General features: G+C 44.4%; 1 protein-coding gene across 8 annotated transcripts in view; it reads right to left on the bottom strand.

Annotated features, from left to right (window-relative positions):
- Positions 1-16092, bottom strand: part of SYTL2 (synaptotagmin like 2) — a 53294-nt gene extending 37202 nt beyond the window's left edge. For 4 of the 8 annotated variants that reach the window (XM_061343672.1, XM_061343673.1, XM_061343675.1 and 1 more), the window contains exons 1-2: positions 15924-16091; positions 2627-3055 (exon numbers count right to left, since the gene is read on the bottom strand). In XM_061343672.1, the coding sequence (XP_061199656.1) occupies positions 2627-2727 (101 nt within the window). In that variant the 5' untranslated portion in view covers positions 2728-3055; positions 15924-16091. Of the gene's footprint in view, positions 1-2626; positions 3056-15923 lie in introns of all 8 variants that reach the window. The other 4 variants (XM_061343676.1, XM_061343677.1, XM_061343680.1 and 1 more) reach the window with 2 other exon arrangements.
- Positions 16093-19441: the final 3349 nt, after the last annotated feature.

Below are 19441 nucleotides of genomic sequence, written 5' to 3'. Positions count from 1 at the left end.
CTGGTTTGTCCACACTCCAGGAGCATGGCACAGGTTGCTGTGAACACCCTCCAAACCTCAGAATTCCTTCTAGAGGGAAAACGATCTCATTAAAAGGCTTCCATTATATACACATACAAACAGCACTTTGTCAGGGTGTGATGTTTGTGTGATGACATTCAAACCCAGATCTTGGAATCTTCCAGGTGTGCAAGGCTGTAGAATTCAAACTAAAATGCTGCATCTCCTTGGCTGGAGATATAATTTATGCAGTGTTTTAACACATAAAAAGCAAGCTCCATGTGCCACATCTATGCAGAAACATCAGTTTCATACGTAAACTTCCAGCTCCTCAGAAGTTATAATATTAAGAAGCCAGAAGAGACGTTTTGTTGTAGGAAGAAACATGGTGATTACAGGCTGTGACAACCTGCAGTCCCTTGCATTTTCCACCACACCCTCTTGAACTACAATTACAAGAGACCAAAGAGAAGTTACACAGACAAGAATACTTGTCAGCAGCCCTTTCAGACCACTACTGAGAGTGGCTTTTTGATTTAATCTGTTCCAGGAAGGGTTCCTTTCCCCACATACTGTTTTCAAACTCACATCTACAATTACTTGCCCTGAGCACTCTCAGACCTGGCACTGATTTATCATTACAAGACTAAAGTCAGTGTTCTTCTACCTAAAGAAAACACCCGCTCTGTTACAGCAAAGTCACTTTTCTGCTTTCTGAAGCAGGAGACAAAACTACACGGTGAAAATATCTCCTCAGGTTGCATTAAGATAGCTGGGAAAAAGAACTGTGGTGAGTGTTGCCTGTAATAATTTTACCTTCAGCCTTCAGAGAAGCAAATAACCTTGAGAGGAGAAGCACTGTTAACCAGGAGAAGCAAGAGTAATAACAACATGATGAATACACACTGACCAAACCACCTCAAGGCTGCAGAAGCTATTCAGCAAATGAAGGCTGCTCTTGCGGCAAGTGGCAGGCTGCTGCTTATTTCCAGGGTATGGGAATGTCTACACAGAAGACATATTTCTCAGTAGTGAAGCATCACAGGTGATCATGGCTGAAATAATTTCAAAACATTTAAATAGGAAATACAGGTCTTCACAAGGAAGAATCCTGGAGATTATTGAATCAGCGAGAGAAAATTTGATCCTGCCCCTCTATTCTGAACACGAGACCCCACTTGGAGCACAGTATACAGTTCTTATGTCCTCAACGTAAGGACACAGAGCTGTTGGAGCAAGTTCAAAGGAGGCCACGAGGATGATCGGGGCTGGAGCACCTCCCGTATGAAAACAGGCTGAGGAAATTGGGGCTTTTTAACCTGAAGAGGAGAAGCTGTGTGGAGAACTCAGAGCAGCTTCCAGTATCTGAACGGGGCCTATGAGGATACTGGAGAGGGACTCTTCACTAGGGATTGTAGCAATAGGACAACGGATGGTGGGTTTAAGCTTAACAGGGGAAGTTCAGGCTAGATATAAGGAATAATTTCTTTACTGTAAGGGTGGTGAGGCACTGGAACATGTTGCCCAAAGAAGTGGTAAATGCTCCATCCCTGGCAGGGCTCAAGGCCAGGTTGGACAGAGCCTTAGGCAACATGGTCTAGTGCAGCGTGTCCCTGCTCATGGCAGGGGACTGGAACTAAATGATCTTAAGGCACTTTCCAACCCATACCATTCTGTGATTCTGTGAAATTCTGCCCAAGCAGAGACCTCCACTATCAGTTTGTGTTACAGCACTTCGACCTTTCATCATCTAAGGCTCCATTTTTCATTATCTGGCCACTTGTCATTTTGTGGAACCTGTAATGGATACTTTCCTTCACAAAAAAAAAAGAAGCTGGCTATTACAGTGCTCATTCTTGAGCAGGTACCTATCTCTATTAGCTGAAACCACTACTTGACTGCTATTTATAGCTGCGTAAACTGGCTTTCTCAAAGCCATTTGGGCAATGCTGCTTTCCATGCATGCATTTCTGTTCATGGCAATTACCCTAATAGTAGCTCTAGGAAAACCTCCCAGCACAGAAACACTCTAGAATAACCCCACATTGCTCCATCTGTGACACCACAAAGAAAACTGAGAGCAATTTTCTGCTTCAACCACAATTGCAAAGACATCTCTTTGTAAAGAGCACAGTGCTGGTACCTCCTCTGGACTGCAGGTGCAACACTTCATGTATGTGAGGTGTAACTTCATCATTCAGACATACTGCTGACTGCATCCATACTGACTTTGTTTGGGATACTTTTTTTGAATCAAGTCTCCCCACTTAATACCCATTAATTCAGTTCACAGAGGTTTTGGTACATGCAAACTGAATGCTGTTCTGAGGAACCCAATCCAGGTTCATATCAAGCTAGATGTGCACTAGCTGTGCTTGGCCTGAGGGAATTGTAGGAATCCAAATCAACACTTGGCTTTTTGGCCAGCAATGAGTCATTTGTGTGTTAGAGGCATTTCACCCGGAGTCTGTGCTAAATCTAGTCCAGAGTAAAAATCTCCAAACCACATAAACAGTGCAATATGGGGCCATCAGCAGCAACTGGTTTTATCTACTATGCTCCAAGTAACTTGGTGTGCGAGCTATATAAGTCTTCCCAAGACAGCCAAGGGTGTTGGATCCCTTACCTGACTCTCTCTTCTTCAGCTCTTTTAAGCTCTGCATCCCGTTGCAACACCTTCATTATTGCCTCTTGTTCCTCCTCTGTTAGGAAGCTTAGGTCAATCATCTTGTGTGTGCAGGGTAGAGTGTCCAGGAAGAAATGAAATCCTGCTGGAGAGGATAGTCTTGTAGACTGCTTTAAAGGTACAGAAGAAAAGTCTTCTTCAGCAGGTACTGAGAAAGTTGGATCAGGTCACAGTCAGTGGTTTAAAGAGCCCCAAATGTTGCTGTCTTGGATATGCATGCTTCCCTAGATGAGAGGCTTTGGGGTAAGTGTTGCGTTCCCACTTGCCATTAGAATGATGTCTTCTCAGCTTGTCCACTCAGCTCTGCTTCCTGGAGTAACAGTTCACTGACCCAGCATATCCAGGGTTTAAGAACAAACAAAACATCCCCTAAAAGAGACAAGAAAGAACAAGCTGGAATATCAGGGATCAGGGAAGTAGATGATGTATGCATTTTTAATTAAAAGAAACAAGTTTTGCAGTGTGATTAAATTACTTTGTGAAGTTCAAATGGTCACTTCAAGTCAAACCTGTTTTACAGGCCTCTTGAACGAGGTGGCCATGAGAATATATTCCCTTCCAATACAACTCACACCCTAAAACACAGAATCAAGTGTTATTCAAATGATAACATTTTAGGATAAGTCGTTTTTAAGTTGCTCTTTAAGGCAGCAGAATAATTTGGAGGATAGGGAAGGAGAAACATGACAAAACAAATCAAGAACACTTCTCACATTCATTTAAAGTAAAAAAACCCAACGTGTGGTCACAAGTATTGACATCACATTGAAGAGAACATAAGAAATCTGTGTTTGTGGCTATCATACATGGACAGACAAGAGCCAGATAGCGTGGAATAAAAGCCACTGCTGCTTTCAGCCCTGATTCACAAGGAAGCAGTGGACTGGGTGAGGCAGCATAACATCCATCTGCAACATCCACCTCCTGGCAGCATCTGGATCACTCCATGAACCCTCTTCACAAAGGCTTGAAGTTGGATTTTGCTTATTTAAAGAAAGATTGCCTGAGCCCCAGGAACAGAAAAAGGGGGAAAAGCAGCCACTTGGGCTAACACTCATACACTTGCCATGCTGGTTTATTTATTAGCACATTTCTAGGACACCATTTTTGGCAAGTCACCAAGCAATCAGAAGAAAAGAACCATCCCATTAGGACAAGCCATTGAACTTCGGGATCCTACTCCACTCATGCGTGCCTTGCCCTCCACACCTGCCTTCCCACTCCAAGTGTTCAGACTCTTTTCCCCTCCCAGGAGATCAGAAAGGTGGGAGCCATCACAAGCCCTGGAGGTAAAACCCAGAGGAAGATATGGGAACCCTGCCAAATGTAACATGTTGCAGCAGCGAGATGGGAAGAGGCTGGGAATGTGTTAGGGGAGTTTGTGTGCTCTAGTTCAAGACTTAAGCAGCATGTTCTCCATCTGGTGCAGTGCCTCTTCCTGCAGGATTTTGTCTTCCATTTGTAACAAAGCTTCTCACATGGTACTCAGAACCAAAAGCAACAAGTTTAAGAGATTATTTCGTCAGAATCCCTTCAAATGGGAATTCTATAACAGACTCGGCCAAAATCCTCTTTCCCCAGAAACAGACACAACACTCCTCACTGAATGGTCAGGTACCAGGCTTGCAAAGGCAAGTTTCTTACAGTAAACTTTCTAAATTTCCTAGAAGCTGCTGCATGGATCCAGCAGTGCTATTACGTTCTGACAAGTTACCTTGAGCGCAAGAGGAAGGGAGTCACTTGAGTCCTTTCCCTTTCCTCTGGACCAGCCCCTCCTTTGGGAAAGTCAAGGATGTCACAAGCTGCAGTACAACTTCATTTACAAGATATAAATGTAACTTTTACTCACATTTTACCACTAATAGTGTATAATTATGTGAGGAACGTGATCCCATGCAGGCCCAGTCCCTGCCCTATAGAGCATATTGAATAAATATGCCATAATTTCTACACAACCATTTTGAGTACATGGAATTCAAAGTCATGCAGTAACATGAACCTCACTGCTTTACTGAAACCAAACTGCATATACAAGCAATCATTTAAGATACTGTTTTGCCTCTTTTATAGGCCATGGCTCCAGAGGACTATTCACTTACAGGGCAATCCCAACTGTCAAGGACAAACTTCTTCCCAAAGAAAACACAAAGGAATGAAGTGGGGGGGGGGGGAAGACAGGGCAGGGAGTTGGCTGTACCTAGAGTAATAGCTCCAGGTTACAGCCCAATGGATGTAACAGAGCCAAAGAAATAAAAGAGCTTGAATTTACTGTTAGAAGCATCCCTAGTGACAACCCTGGTGAGAGAGAGAAGAGAAGTAGATGCTGCTGTTGGGCAGATCCCGATTAGGCAGCTCCCATCACAACCACCCTTTAGGTTAGCATGTGTCCGCCTGAGGCTTCTACAATCTGATACCTGCCATCTGGCAGACAGGATGCTGACACTGTATTGATCTAAGGAGCATGAGCGTCACGCAGCGAGTCATTGCTCTTGGTCCCCTGGCCACAGGCTTCAACCAGGAGATCAAAACAAGATACTGGCACTTCTCAAAGGGAAACTTCATCTCTCAAGATAACAGTGTTTCTTGCAGATGAGGAAGGCAGCTGCAGCCAGGTTAATTATATTCCTGAACCCCCTTCTGCATGTGGTTATGTCTAGCAGCCATATTTATGTTCTCCATGATTGTCATTGTGATTTTGTGCCATGAGGTTCATATAACAGTATCTCAAATAACCTGCCATAGAATTATAGAATCACAGAATTCTGTAATTCTTGGGTTGGAAATGACTTTAAGATCATGTAATTCCAATCCCCCTGCCTCACAGTAGACCATGTCACCCAAGGCCATGTCCAGCCTGGCCTTGAACACTGCGAGGGATGGGCATTTACCACTTCTTTGGGTAATCAAAGAAATATGTAGGACCCTAACTAAAACCAGTGCAGATTTTAGGCTCTGCATGAACAAGAAAACCTCTTCCTGTGTTTTATGAACTCTCAACCTCAGGAGATCCACAGATACAAGTGAGTGCAAAGCTGACTTGCTGCAAATGGTTTTTAGCACTGATTCCAAGCATATTCCAACAGCTAAAAACTGCTGACTTAAAGTCTATAACCAATGCCTTCCCCCTTTTCAAATCACCCACTACCACCCCTGAAGCTCAATTCTTTTAAGTTCCTTTTGGACACTTTTTGCCTCCAAAAAGCCCCTATAAAAAAACAAAAAGAACTAAGAGGTCTCAGCAGCTGGTTTGGTGCCATTGCAAGTTTGGAGTTTTCCTTTGCCAGGCAAGTTTTCAGACTGAAATGAGACTGAAAGGAGACAGAAAGCTCCACAACAGGCTGATTAAATAATGGAAACGGATAGAAATACCACGTGGACTGACTTCTGGAGAACGGCTGTCATGCTGTAGACTGACATCAGTGAGTCTTGGCATATTTGGCATGAGTTTTTCCTTAAACCTTGAATTCAAGTGAAACCACACAAAAATCTTCCCTTTCATAAGGCAATTCTAATCCCTGTAATAAACAGGAACATGAAATTATGTTTTATGTAACTCATACATGAAAGTATCTCTGTTTTGGCAATAAAAGGAACAGAGAGAAACCCCCAAATAGTTTCCCCACATACACTCTTAAACTGCTTACAACTTCCAAACATTTTATTTGGCATTCATCCAATAACTTTATCTTCTAGAATTCCTCAAAGCCCCTCAGGCAGCTGCACACATCAACTCCTTTAAGTAAGGCTTCATACTGATCTTAAACACAGGTCATAACAGCAAGACAACCTTGTCCACAAACTGGTTTACCCTACAGAGCGCAGATTTTTTTGCCTCCCCTTCTGCTTTATCCCAAATACAACAGGGGAATATTAAGTCAAATACTGCATCCCAAGCATCATGAGTTATCAAATTAAGATGTACCACAATCCTAGTTTAGATTTTAAAGTTCTCACTCGGTGTATACCTGTGGGATGTAACAAGAGAGAGGCAAGGAAGGAGTTGGAGTAGTTTGTCATGGCTGACATTAAGTTCATCAACAGGATCAGAAAACAAACAGCAGAACCCCAGAGTCTGCTGCTCCAGCCAAATCAACCAGACTTCCCTTTGCATGCAGAAACCTCATAATAGCCTCTATTTACATTGCAAAATCACATTTCAAGTGCTTCTTGCAAAGTAGACTTAAGTTGCTAGAGCTCTGCTGGAGAGAATCTGTCTCACAGCCAATGCCTTCTAATAAGAGGAAGAAGGTGACAGCCAGCTCTACACTTCTGGCTGCTTTCATACCCCTGTTTGTGCCAACTTCTTTAGTTGAAGAGTTACCCCACGGGCCTGATTGAGCAGTGACTCCCACCTAAAGGGGGCCTACAGGAAAGCTGGAGAGGGGCTTCTGACAAGTGCCTGTACAGACAAGACAAGGAGGAGCAGCTTTTACCTGCCAGAGGCAAGACTGAGATGAGCTAGTAGGTGGAAGTTCTTCCCTGTGATGGTGGTGGGGTGATAGCACAGGGTGCCCAGAAAAGCTGTGGCTGCCCCATCCCTGGCAGTGTTCAAAGCCAGGGTGGGCAGGGCTTGGAGCAACCTGCTCTAGTGGAAGGTGTCCCTTCCCATGGCAGGGGGTTGGAATTGGATGAGCTTTAAGGTCCTTTCCAACACAGATCATTCTATGATGATCTTCATCCCATAAAGCATTCAATTACTAGTAGCCTGTTGACTCTGAAAAATGAGAGCGTTTGGTTTTATCTGTTTGAAAGCTACACATTTTCCTAACTTAATTTCTCCACGGCTACAACATACTAGCACTAGCAAAGAAAACAAATTGGAAGTCCAGAGATAAGTCAACAAGCAGCTGAAGAAAACAGATAAATGGAATTGTGTAATGCAACAACTTGCATCTTCAGAGAAAGTCATTCTCAGAAGTAACTAAGTGTGGCCTGCACCCATGCTCAGGAAATAATAAACCTTTTCTTTAAAGCAAGGAAGCCAAGGAGAACACAAAGAGCAGTGAAAGCTTTGCGGAATTGGCCTCTATGACCCTGGGTGGTCACATTAAGCAGTAACAGTAGTTTATGAGTCCTACAGCTTTGCAACAACAAACACATCATTACACTCTCCTGAACAAATCCGATTCTCCACTGACATTTAAGCTCAACAGTCACGGGTAACTCAACACCTTTCAAGGCTTGGGGAATATAATTTGTAAGTACATGAGACAAATCCCATGAAGAGAGAACAGCTAATTGAGCTAAATGCCAGTGTTGGCACAAGCACAAGTAGTTTAAGATAGAAATGAACGTATTGCGCAGAAGATCAGCAGATGATGAATTTCAGTTTGAATAGTGGAGAAAAAAGACTTAAAGAAGGACTTAAGTCACCTTCCAGGAGAGTTTTAAATAATGATAAGGATGTGAACTTGAAACAAGTACAAGAAAGGCTGTTGTCATTTTAATTCTTGAAGGGGCAGAAAGGAAGAGATCATCCAGGATTCACCAGGTTCTATAGTGATAGGACAATTGGTGATGGGTTTAAACTTAAACAGGGGAAGTTCAGGTTGGATGTAAGGAAAAAATTCTTTACTGTAAGGGTGGTGAGGCACTGGAACAGGCTGCCCAAAGAATTGGTAAATGCTTCATCCCTGGCAGTGCTCAAGGCCAGGGTGGACAGAGCCTTGGGAAGCATGGTCTAGTGTGAGGTGACCCTGCCACAGGCAGGGGGTTGATACTGGATGATCTTAAGGCCCTTTCAACCCTAAACCATTCTGTTCTATGATTCTATACCTGTAGCTTTAGCCAATCCAGCTGCTCTTTCAAGGTGTTATCAGAGCATTTTCCAAATGATAACAGTGGAGTGTACACAGCATATTGTCGTTCCAGCAGTCCGAAATTAACTTAAAAAATAGTGTTTGCCAACATGTATGTTTAGTCAGGGGAAGGTAGAAAAATTCTTATCTAGCTCCTTGTGAAGTAGGGAGTGCTGGAGGAAGACGGACTTTTGGGGATATCTGTAGTAAGGCAGCATTGAAGTTTCTCTTACAAACACAGTAATGCTTCATTTTAGTCCAATAATAAAGCTATGTGTTGATACTCAACAAGCCTTGCTCACTCCTTACCCTTCCTTAACAGCACCAAAATGATTCCTTACAGTTTCAACCTGCAGAATAATTGTAATCTTAGCATATTGTCACTGGCAGCTTTATGTCATGGTCTTCAGGCAGCTGGAAGAGGAAGAAATGCAACTTGAGCAATAGAAGTACTTGAGAATAATTTCATTTTTCTCCAGGAACAACTTCTCTGTTGGTCCACAGGACTCTGCCTGGGATTTCATTCTATCCTTTTCTGGTAAGAAGTCAAGACTTTCACCACTTTGAAGACTCCAGAGGCAAAAAATAGTTGTGTTTTACACAGAACTTACCCTGACCAAGACAGTGAAATGTTAAGAACAGAAAGAGGATAAACATTAACAACTGAAAATTGGAAGAGAAAGGAATAATTTGCTTTGGTTGTGGCCTAATCCCTCTAATCACATATGGCAGCTCGCCAGTTCTTTCATAAGGCTTGGATACTAGCAGCAATACCCAGGAATGTCAGTCTCTGCACCTATTATAGTATATAACCATGTACCTATTATGGTATATAACCATTAGGCCAGTGGTTTCAAGAGGATGTGGTCTCTGGAATAAGAGGTTTGTAAATTAAAGAGAAGCCTCAGAGAAACACACCTACATTTTTCTTTTCCCTGTGAACACTCTGTCAGACTAACTATAGATGCCATTTATTTCACATTACCATAAGTATAAAACTACTCGAAAAGAAGTAACATTTAAAGCAGCTTCAGAATTAGAGATTCTAGCAGTTTATTAGCACTCACATCAGCATCTCTCATTCTAAATTCTGAAGTTCTTCAAATCCAGTTGTATTTCTTTGCACTTCATACCACTGGCACTTTGTTGTGGTTTGATCCCAACAGGCACTTGGTTTGAATTCATAACAGCTCCTTCACAAGAACTTCATTCTTCTAAGTTGCTAATTCAACATCAAGAGTTAGAATATCAAGAATTACAACACAAAGACTATTTTCTCAGGGCAAGAGACTTAAAATATAATGATGAAAGTGGCTCAGTCCTCTGGATGGCTGAAGGCAGAACACTGTCTATTCTGTAACAACTATTCTCATCTCCCTTCACACTGGGAGTAGACTCCCTCTCAAAGCCAAAGGGGTAGGGGGGCTCACAAGACACAAGCCCCCACTGGCACTTTCTCATTCTTCATGCCAGCATTGGCATTAGAACCATTCAGGGTCCAGATTTCATGTCTTGTTTGAGCACAAATTCAACTAAAGTACTAAAACATTTCAGAGAGATTGGAAGTACACTGATTACTTGGTGGGAAGTAATCCTGACCATACATATGATGATCTGACAAGCTTCTTCCCTTCATATTGATGGTTAAAGAGTAGTGCTGTGGAACTGGGAAAAATCCCTGTTGTTAAAAGTGTTGGTCTTGGGTTTAGCAAATCTTAGCAAATTAAAGTTACAACGATCCAAATATTATTCCAAGTGTAAATACTGGAGACTTAGGGGAATTATCCTACCCTTACCCTGCTTCCTGGCTCTCCTACTATTTAGCAGGTACTTGGGTACTTAGCAGGACTCTGTTGTGGCAATTATACCACTCTGGAATGGGAATGGGCAAAACAGTGTGAGTAATGAACAAGTATTTCCTACCAGTGGCTACTGGGAAGTGACACACTTCCTGCATCTTGCTTAGATAATCTTTGCTATCTGAAAGCAAAGAAATGAGCTGCAGTTTATGCAGTCCCTGTGTAGTTGGTACTCTGCTTAAAGCAGACTTTCTAGCAAGATTTTATTAAGGGGCTACCAGCACTGGTGCGAAGAAATTCTTTAGAGCACTGTGTGCTGTTCTTGTCTCCTCAACATAAGAAGGACATGGAGCTGTTGGAGCAAGTCTAGAGGAGGCCACGAGGATGATCATAGGCTGGAGCACCTCCTATATGAAGACAGGCTGAGAAAGCTGGGGCTGTTCAGCCTGGAGAAGAGAAGCTGCGTGAAGACCTTAGGGCAGTCTTTCAGTATCTGAAGGGGGCCTGCAATGATGTTGGATAGGGACTCTTCAACAGGGACTGTAGTGATAGGACAAGGGGTGATGGGTTTCAACTGAAACAGGAGAAGTTCAGGTTGGATGTAAGGAAAAAGTTCTTTACTGTAAGGGTGGTGAGGCACTGGCACAGGTTGCTCCATCCCTGGCAGTGTTCAAAACCAGGTTTGACAGTCTTGGGCAACATGGTCTGGAGTGAGTTGTCCCTGCCTATGGTGGGGGGGGGTGGAACTGGATAATCTTAAGGTCCTATCCAACCCAAACTATTCTACGATTCTATGTTACAAATAGCAAACATGAGGTTTGAATTCAAATATTTACTTAGACTAATGCTCACTTTGCTGAGCTGACAGTAAGAGAGTTTGTAGAGATTCAATCTTGGACACCAACAGAAAGACTTTCAAGTCTACAATTTCTGAATAAACACCAAAAAAAAGTTTACTTCAAAGCCTGTCCATATGACTATATCTCAGTGTTAGGGGAATCCATTAGTCAGTATCTGTTGCACTCCTGTGACTTAATTTCAGAGTCACTGCTTTCACTCCTCCCTCCTTTGAGTGGAGTTGATGAGCTAGTTGAGCAAGGACAGCCACCATCACACTGATTTTCTATGTTTGTAAGATTAGGAACCCAAGGATTAATAGGTTGACCCTTTTATGCATCACCAAAGCACTGCCACAGCCAACTCCTCAGTCACCGATGGCAGCACATTTCCTCTGCAGAAGGATGCACAATACAGTGGTACAGATTGAACGCAGAAATGCCAAATCAAGAGGGTGACATTTTAAGTCATCTTTGCCTCCCGTGATGACAGCCATTAATCTCAGCTCCAGAGCAGCTTTGCCTGTAGCCCAACACAGAACTGAGATCACACAGAACATTGCAGAAGGCACTCCATCAGACTCAGACACAACAAACTATATAAACAAGTAGTTGTGGAAAATAAAATCATCCCTTACCTAAATCTCTCTCATTTGTCGCTGCAGCCCCCCTACTTTTCATCTAACAACTTGTTATTCTAAGCACAGCTCTGTTTAACTGATTACTACCCTGCACAATGAGACAGTGAACAAAACAAGCCCTTTGGCTGTCCTTTTTCAGGAGATGACTGACTAACCACTGACCTTAGACACTCACTCCTGCAAGTGTTTAAGGTTAAAATTACCCACCTAATAACTGATGAAATCTGAAGGCTACTAAGGAAGCTTGGGTCAGATAATCTGGTCCTGAAGCACACACCTACCAGAAAGCAGGGCCTCATACAGAATCCAATCACCAGCATAAATTAGGTGCCAGAGGGAAATCAAATATTCTTTAGGAGTCCTGCAGTCACAGAAACAGTAAACTAAAGAGGGTGGTTAATAAAAGCTGCCTAGACTGCAGGTAGAATAGCCACAACCAGGTCTCATCTCAGTCACCAAAATTAACTCAATCTTTGCAATGAAGTTTTTATTTCAGGGTTATTGTTTTTTTTTTAATAGCTACCTTTAAAAAGCTTACTATAGCTCCTTATTAAGAGGAAAATCAACCATCTTCCCATGCATAAAGACGTTTTAATGGATAGCTCCATTATACGAACATTCCATCTGCTAGCAGGTTGAGTCTGGCTAAACTGAAACCAGCAAGCAGCAACATCAGTACTCCTTAATAATGATATTAAATGGCAAGAATAACAAGAAGTCTATCAGCCATGAAAACTTCACTCAGGAGATTATTTGCACTGCTGGGCTGGGCTGTATCATGCAAAGCCCAGTCTGTCCCCTGACTGGCACCAGTTTCACTGAATATTGATGGCCAGATGCAAAAAGCACAATGCAGTATGATGCAAGGAGCCTAAAAAGTCATGGGGAGAGCTACTCCCAGTTGCTACACATGAGCAAGAAGCAGAGAACAGTTTCTGCAGCAGCCTGTAGTTGCACTGCATGAGGTGTGCTGTCAAATCATGTGCATGAGTGGGAATTGCCCTGTAAATGCACAGGAATAGGACAGAAGGAACAGAAGTTGTGTTTGACATTTTCTTAGACACAGCAGAGTTCTGAGGTTGGGTTTGGAGTATGATACCTGTCCCTGAACAGGTATTTAACCTTGCAGGAGTGGTTCATCCTCTAAGGGAACAGTTATGCAAGGTGTTAGATCTGCAGGAAGCAGCCAAACTCAGAGTCCCCGAAATCACTAAACCTAAGAGGACCCAAACTCACATCCCTAAAGGTTTCACTTGGCTCACTTTTAACCCTTCCTGGGGCTGCACTACCACGGATTACACCCCTATGTCACGGAATGACTATTAAAGTGATGTCACAGCCTTGCAAACAGAAATAGAAAGGAACACTTCCAGTCAGACTACTATATCACAAATCAAAACCTCACACACACATACATTCTCTCTCTTCCTGTTGCTGTCAATGCAATAAATACAATAAAGTTACATATAGCAAGGAAACCTCATACCAACAAGTAAGAATCTAGCGCAGGGTGTTACTGTACCCAGGTGAGTTGGAATGACTCCCTACCACAAGAATGAAGCACAAATAAGTCTGCTAAAATCAGCTGTCACTCACTCACTTTGTGCCCAAATAAGCTAAAGGACTGGAGACTACTAATATAGCAAATGCAACAGTACTGGCTTGACATATCAAAAAGCATAAGTGTTCTGGAAGAACAAACTAAAGAGCCTCCTTAAATTACCTTATGAGGCACCTAAATCAGCTGACTTCAAATGCAACAGGGATTAAGCACCAGAAAGTCAGCAACAGCTTTTAGTAGTTATCTGTCAGACAGCCATCCTTGGTGAAGAGTCTGGTTCAAAACAAGTCACTATTGACTAAAGACTGACTTCCAGAAGACAGAACCAACATTTTAATTAAAGAAAAATAAAATTGAAACCTTTTTTTCTACTGAGAGACTATGAATTTCTTTCATGTTCCCCTGTAAATAATGCTTCACATGAGGTTGTTTGGGTTTTTTCATTCTCTCCTATTCCTTTCCCTCATGAGCACAAGGAAAAATACAAGGTAGAAAATAAGTAATTTGTTTGGCTTCATTCCACTGTTTTGCTTCCTGGTTCAGCAGTTAAAAATCTCACCTTCTGTGCAAGCATCAAAGGTTCTTTCCAAGGATTAACTTGGAGCAGCATGTCCACCTGGGAATCTGGCAAGTGTCTCCTGCAGAATAACAGGAGCTTACTCCAGGGAATATATCTGTCCATGGTCTCTACCCAGTGCTTTAGAGAAAAGATAGAGAGACCTTTTTGTCCCTCATTTCTGGGGGCAATGAAGTGTTGTTTACTCTGCCCTTACCAGCATTAGTAAACAAGACCTGAAGACCTATTTCACTGAATTCTAGAAGTCTGACAGTGAAACTGGTAACACATTATTCTGAGCTGCAAGAGATGCTGGAAGGGAATCTCTTTAACATGAGACAGGTCCAATGACAGCTTCAGAAGACTCCAGAACATACCTCACAGCCAAAGCAGGGGCCTGGCTGCATCCATAAGGTAGAATCAGACTGAGCAAGATGCTTATTATTTTTTTGCCTTAAACCTAGACATAAGCACTCTAAAATATGGTACTTTGTAACAGCATATAAGCATTTTGTGCCACTGTAACATTAGTATTTTACTACATAGCTATGCATGAATAAATACCACATAGCTGCAATAAATAACACATAGCTGCAAGTGGATAAAGGCTTGCAGTGAACTTGCCCAAACAGTGCAAAATGAGAGCAAAGGTGTCAGGTGAAACCAAAAGAACAAAGAGAAGATGTGTCTTAGGAAACCAGAATCATCTTGCAAAATAAATGAGAGGGGTGTCTAACAAAGCTAGGGTAATTCTTACTCCCAAAAATAATACAAACTGTGTACAAGGCAGATGAGTTTACCCCCTTTTCCCCCGGGGGGCAGCAAGGCACATGAAGCACTAACAATAAGCAAAGAGGGATAGTACTTCATGGAAATCACAAAATGCTCACTTTGATTCCAGCTTCTCCTGACAAAGAGCTCTAGAGTGCTTTGCTTTGACTTTGGCAACTGAAAACATCGAGAACTGTAGTCACCAGTGCTGAACAAAGTGCATCAGCTCCATGGCATTGTATATTCCCAGGTTCACTACCACTTGCAGATGTGATTGTTTAGGAAAATATAGTAATAATGACTGATGATAACTAAGGCTGGAAAGCTGTATTGTTGCTATATATTAGTTTGGTAAAGTGGTTTAATTCATCAGTATTTTTAATACTCCATCACAGAAGTCTCCAATTCTCCAATATATGAAAACATGCATATTTTGCTGCAACAGTTTGCTTCCTTTATCAAACAAAATGAAGTTTCTTTTCAGAGCACCCTCTCAAGCACGATTTAAATCCCCTCATTTCGACAAAGGTCGAAAACACTTCTCTGTCCCCACATTAAGTCACCTTTAGCCTGCAATGGCAACGATGAAAACAGATCCTTCTGCTCAAACAGGAAAGACACAACTGAGCGTGTTGGACTTCAGGGCCAGGTCCAATTCTACAAGTCATTCCAGAGACAGCGTGGAAGATGCAATTAATTTAGCGTTTTGAAATGAAAGGTGATTAGCATCTCTCAACTGAGATCTAAGCGCCCTCTTTAAGCGAGGAGAGTCCCTTTACCACAGCAAAAGCTGGGTGCGGGCAGGCTTTACCTTTCCTCGGCTCTCACTACCGGGCTCCCTCCAACAGCGCAGCGCTCGGCTCCCTTTTCAGGGCAAGGCTGCCCTTCCCCACACCGGCTCTCGGATCGCTTCTGAAGAAGGTCGCTGACAAGCGGCGCTTCCCCCCCCCTCCCCCGGCATTAAACACGGTGGTGAGCTCTGCCCCGTCCTCAGGGAACCGGCCCCGCAAGCCCACCACAGCAACCCCACTGGAGCCCGGAGTAACCCGGCTGCAGATAGCCTTAACCAGGGCTCCTCAGCTGCCAAGAGGCTCATCCCCAAGCTGCCCCAGCACTGCGGGCACGGTTGGGGGTTTATAAATCTTTGAATTAGGAAGGCAACACCCCCAGCTTCCGAACCCCCTCAGGGCAGCCTCAGCCCTGCAGCCCTCTCAGGGCAGCCTCGGCAGCCTCAGCCCCTCAGCCCCTCAGCCCCTCACTCCAGTCACCGGTTACCTCGTCCCGACCACAGCCGCGTCCTCACCCGTCTGAGGGGAAGGGAGGCGGCGGCGTTGGCAGAGGCAGCCCCGGCCCGCCACGGCCGGGCCAATGGCGGTGCCGCCTCCCTCAGAGCGGGGCGGGCCCTGCACCTCCCAACCCGGGCCGCAGCCGTGTCCGTGCCACCGGTACCTGAGGGACTGGGGCGGTTGGATGCTGCCCTCGGTACAGCGGGAGCCCCCAGGGCGGCTTTAGCGGGCACTTCGGGGGCAGAAGCTTGCAGAAGCCGGCTCACACCGCGGTGTGAAGTCCCTCATGAAGTCCATATCGGCTTGACTTGCCTCGCTGCCCTGAGGTAAAACAGTCCTTCACTTTACCTGGTGACAGGCAACCGAAGAGGTGTGAACACACGCCTCTGTTTGCAGTAGAGATACTGGTAGTGATAACAGAGGTTTCAGTCATCTGTTTGCCCAGGAAGCCGCTGTAAGCCCTTTTCTGTTTGATTAGTGGCACAAAATACACATGCCACCATTGCAATGGAGCTTTCAGCAGGACCTTTGGCAGCCAAGACACCAGGAGAGGATGATGGCACTGACCTTCTCTGATGAGGAGAGCCGGTGTGGTGGTGTGTTTATAGCATCATAGAATTAACCAGGTTGGACAAGACCTTTAAGATCATAAAGTCCAACCATTACCCCAGCGCTGCCAAGGCCACCACTAACCCATGGCACTGAGGGCCTCATTTACACTTCCAGGCATGGTGACTCCAGCCCTGCCCTGGGCAGCTGTTCCAATGCCTGAGCACCCTTTGGTGAGGAATTGTTCCTCAGCTCCATCTAAACCTCCCCTGGTGCAGCTTGAGGACGTTTCCTCTTGTCCCATCCCTTGTTCCTTGGGAGAACAAACTGACCCCCATCTCGCTCCATCCTCACGTAGTTGTAGACAGCGATAAGGTTCCCCAGGTCCCTCAGCCATTCCTCATCACACTTGTGCTCTAGACCCTTTGTTGCCTTTCTCTGGCCCTGCTCCAGCACCTCAATGTCTCTCTTGTTATGAGGGGCCCAGAACTGAACATAAGATTAAAGATGCAGCCTCACCAGGGCAGAATACAGGGGGATTATTTCCCATTATGCATGTTCCTCTCACGGCACTTGCTTTCTATTTTGATTCTGGTTTGGGGCAGCTGGAGGATTTCAGTCCCCACTATGCCTGCCCTGGTCTCACATGCAGCCTGGTTTTAAATTACTTCCCCTTTTGTCTCCAGCCTGAGTCCATTCAATTGCCAAATCCTAGATCATAGAATCATAGAATAGTTAGGCTTGGAAAGGACCTTAAGATCATCCAGTTCCAACCCCCTGCCATGGGCAGGGACACCTCACACTAAACCGTGTCACTCAAGGCTCTGTCCAACCTGGCCTTGAATACCGCCCCAACTTGGGCAACCCATTCCAGTGCCTCACCACCCTCACAGTAAAGTTCTTCCTTATATCTAACCTAAATCATCAGTATGGGCTTCCTGCTAACCATAAATTCTTTTGTTTCCCCTCCTACTGAAACTTGGACATGGTGAAGCAAATCACTGTTTTTTAGAGAAAAATTAGTAAACATGGTGTTGGTATAAAGGTTTGGTAAATTATGTGTCTTCAATTTCATGTGGTTCATATGTGGCCCTTCCTGATGACAAAATCAGTGACTGGATCATGCTTTTTGCAGTAAAATTCTGGCTCAACAAGCCTTTAATAAGGCTTCCACTCAGTTCACAAGGATCAAAGTAAAATGGAGACCTTGTGAAAGCTTAAAACTTGGTTTCCCCCCAAAATAATCTTCATTGAAGCATCTCTCATCCACAGATCCTGTTTATTCATCCTAACGCAGCATGCTAAGCTGTATGTGTTCAAACCCACACTGAACTCCTGTTCAGTGCAGAATAAGAAACACCATTTGGTACATTAATTAGAAGTGGGGGCCTTTTTGGCATTCTTGGTCCATGGCATGGAACATATTTTCCTGTTGTATTAAATACCTCTTTTCTTCCCCACCTCCCCACCCCCAGCAGTCCCAGAGAAGAAAGAAGATGGGGTAAAGCAGCCTTTTTACACCAGACAAACTGTATTAGCTGGTATGCTTGGCCCCTGCTGGATGGAAATGGAACTGATGTTCTGTTTTGCCCAAACCCTTTAAATAAGAACTTTGGACCCAATCATAGAGAAAACCAGGTTCTTGCTGCTAGGAAGCTCCAGACGGCAAAAGTCTCCAGCACTGGGACAAGTGACAGCTGTAAAACTGTGTACAGGGTGTGTGCTGTGTCTGTTAGAATGTGTTCGCTCCTATAAAGTTCAGTTTAGTGTTTTGTTCTTGAGGTGGATTCAGATGAAATCTGTGGGATTACGTACCTGAGGGCTGTCCCAGGTCAGACTGATTGCCAGCTCATCGCTTGAGTGTTTGCAGCAGAGACTGAAAATGCCTGAAAGATAGGAATGGTGAGGACTCGGATTCGTCACTTACTTCAAAGAGTCTGCAACAAGTTCACAGCCTGTCCCCGTGGTTCCTCTGTGCTAGTGTATTAAATCTGGAGAATCTAACTCGGATGCCACTGATTCAGCCTGGAGAAGAGAAGGCTCCTTAAGGGGAGACCTTAGAACAGCCTTCAAATACATAAGGGGAGCTTACAGGTAAGTAGTAGAGGGCCTGTAGGGATAGGACAAGGGGGATGTCTTTAAACTGACAGAGGGGCAGTTTAGATGAGCTCTTAGGCAGAAGCTCTTCCCTGTGAGGGTGCTGAGGCACTGGCACAGGGTGCCCAGAGAAGCTGTGGCTGCCCCATCCCTGCCAGTGTTCAAGGCCAGGTTGGACACAGGGGCTTGGAGCAACCTGCTCTAGTGGAAGGTGTCCCTGCCTGTGGCAGGGAGTTGGAACTGGGTGAGGTTTAAGGTCCCTTCTAACCCAAACCATTCTATGATTCTACAATTCCATTAGTGTACTAATATTTCCCTGGCTGGTGGCTTTGACCACATCATCTCTTGCTTTAGATCCTCTATTTGTCTCCTGGGCCCCAAGCTCTTTTCTTCCCCTGTAGACCCTTCTGCATTGTTAGGTTAAGTGACAAAAGGCTCTTTTCCATACACACAAAGGAAGGCTGAGGAACAAATGTATGTGGAGAAGCTTAAGCATCATCCTGCCTGTCTGCTTCCAAGCCCATCATAGGATCTCTCAGCCAAGTAAAGGTTCATCCTCGCACACACAAATGAGCACAGATGCACAAGGGCATGTCAGGGAGCACGAATACCCGCTTCAAAGGCACCACCATTCCCAGGACTGTCCCAAGGGATCTTCAGCAGCTTACAGACTTGGGGGGATCGCTGCCTGTGGGGTGGAAAACGTGGTGGGGTGCAAGGGAAGAGGATTTCCAGATGCATAAGAGCTGCTATGGGATACTCAGGGAACGAGCTAACGGTGGGGAAAAAGGAGGGATAAATCTGGGATGTCTGGCCATATACACGCCCTTGTCACTGCTCTGTGTGCAGGAGGCCCATGAT

This window comes from Neopsephotus bourkii, unplaced genomic scaffold, assembly GCF_033783945.1.
Source record: "Neopsephotus bourkii isolate Nb327-2 ecotype Australia unplaced genomic scaffold, CSIRO-AGI_Nbou_v1 NB_1825, whole genome shotgun sequence".
Classification (NCBI taxonomy): Eukaryota; Metazoa; Chordata; class Aves; order Psittaciformes; family Psittacidae; genus Neopsephotus; species Neopsephotus bourkii.
This window is presented reverse-complemented; position numbering and strand designations above follow the sequence as displayed.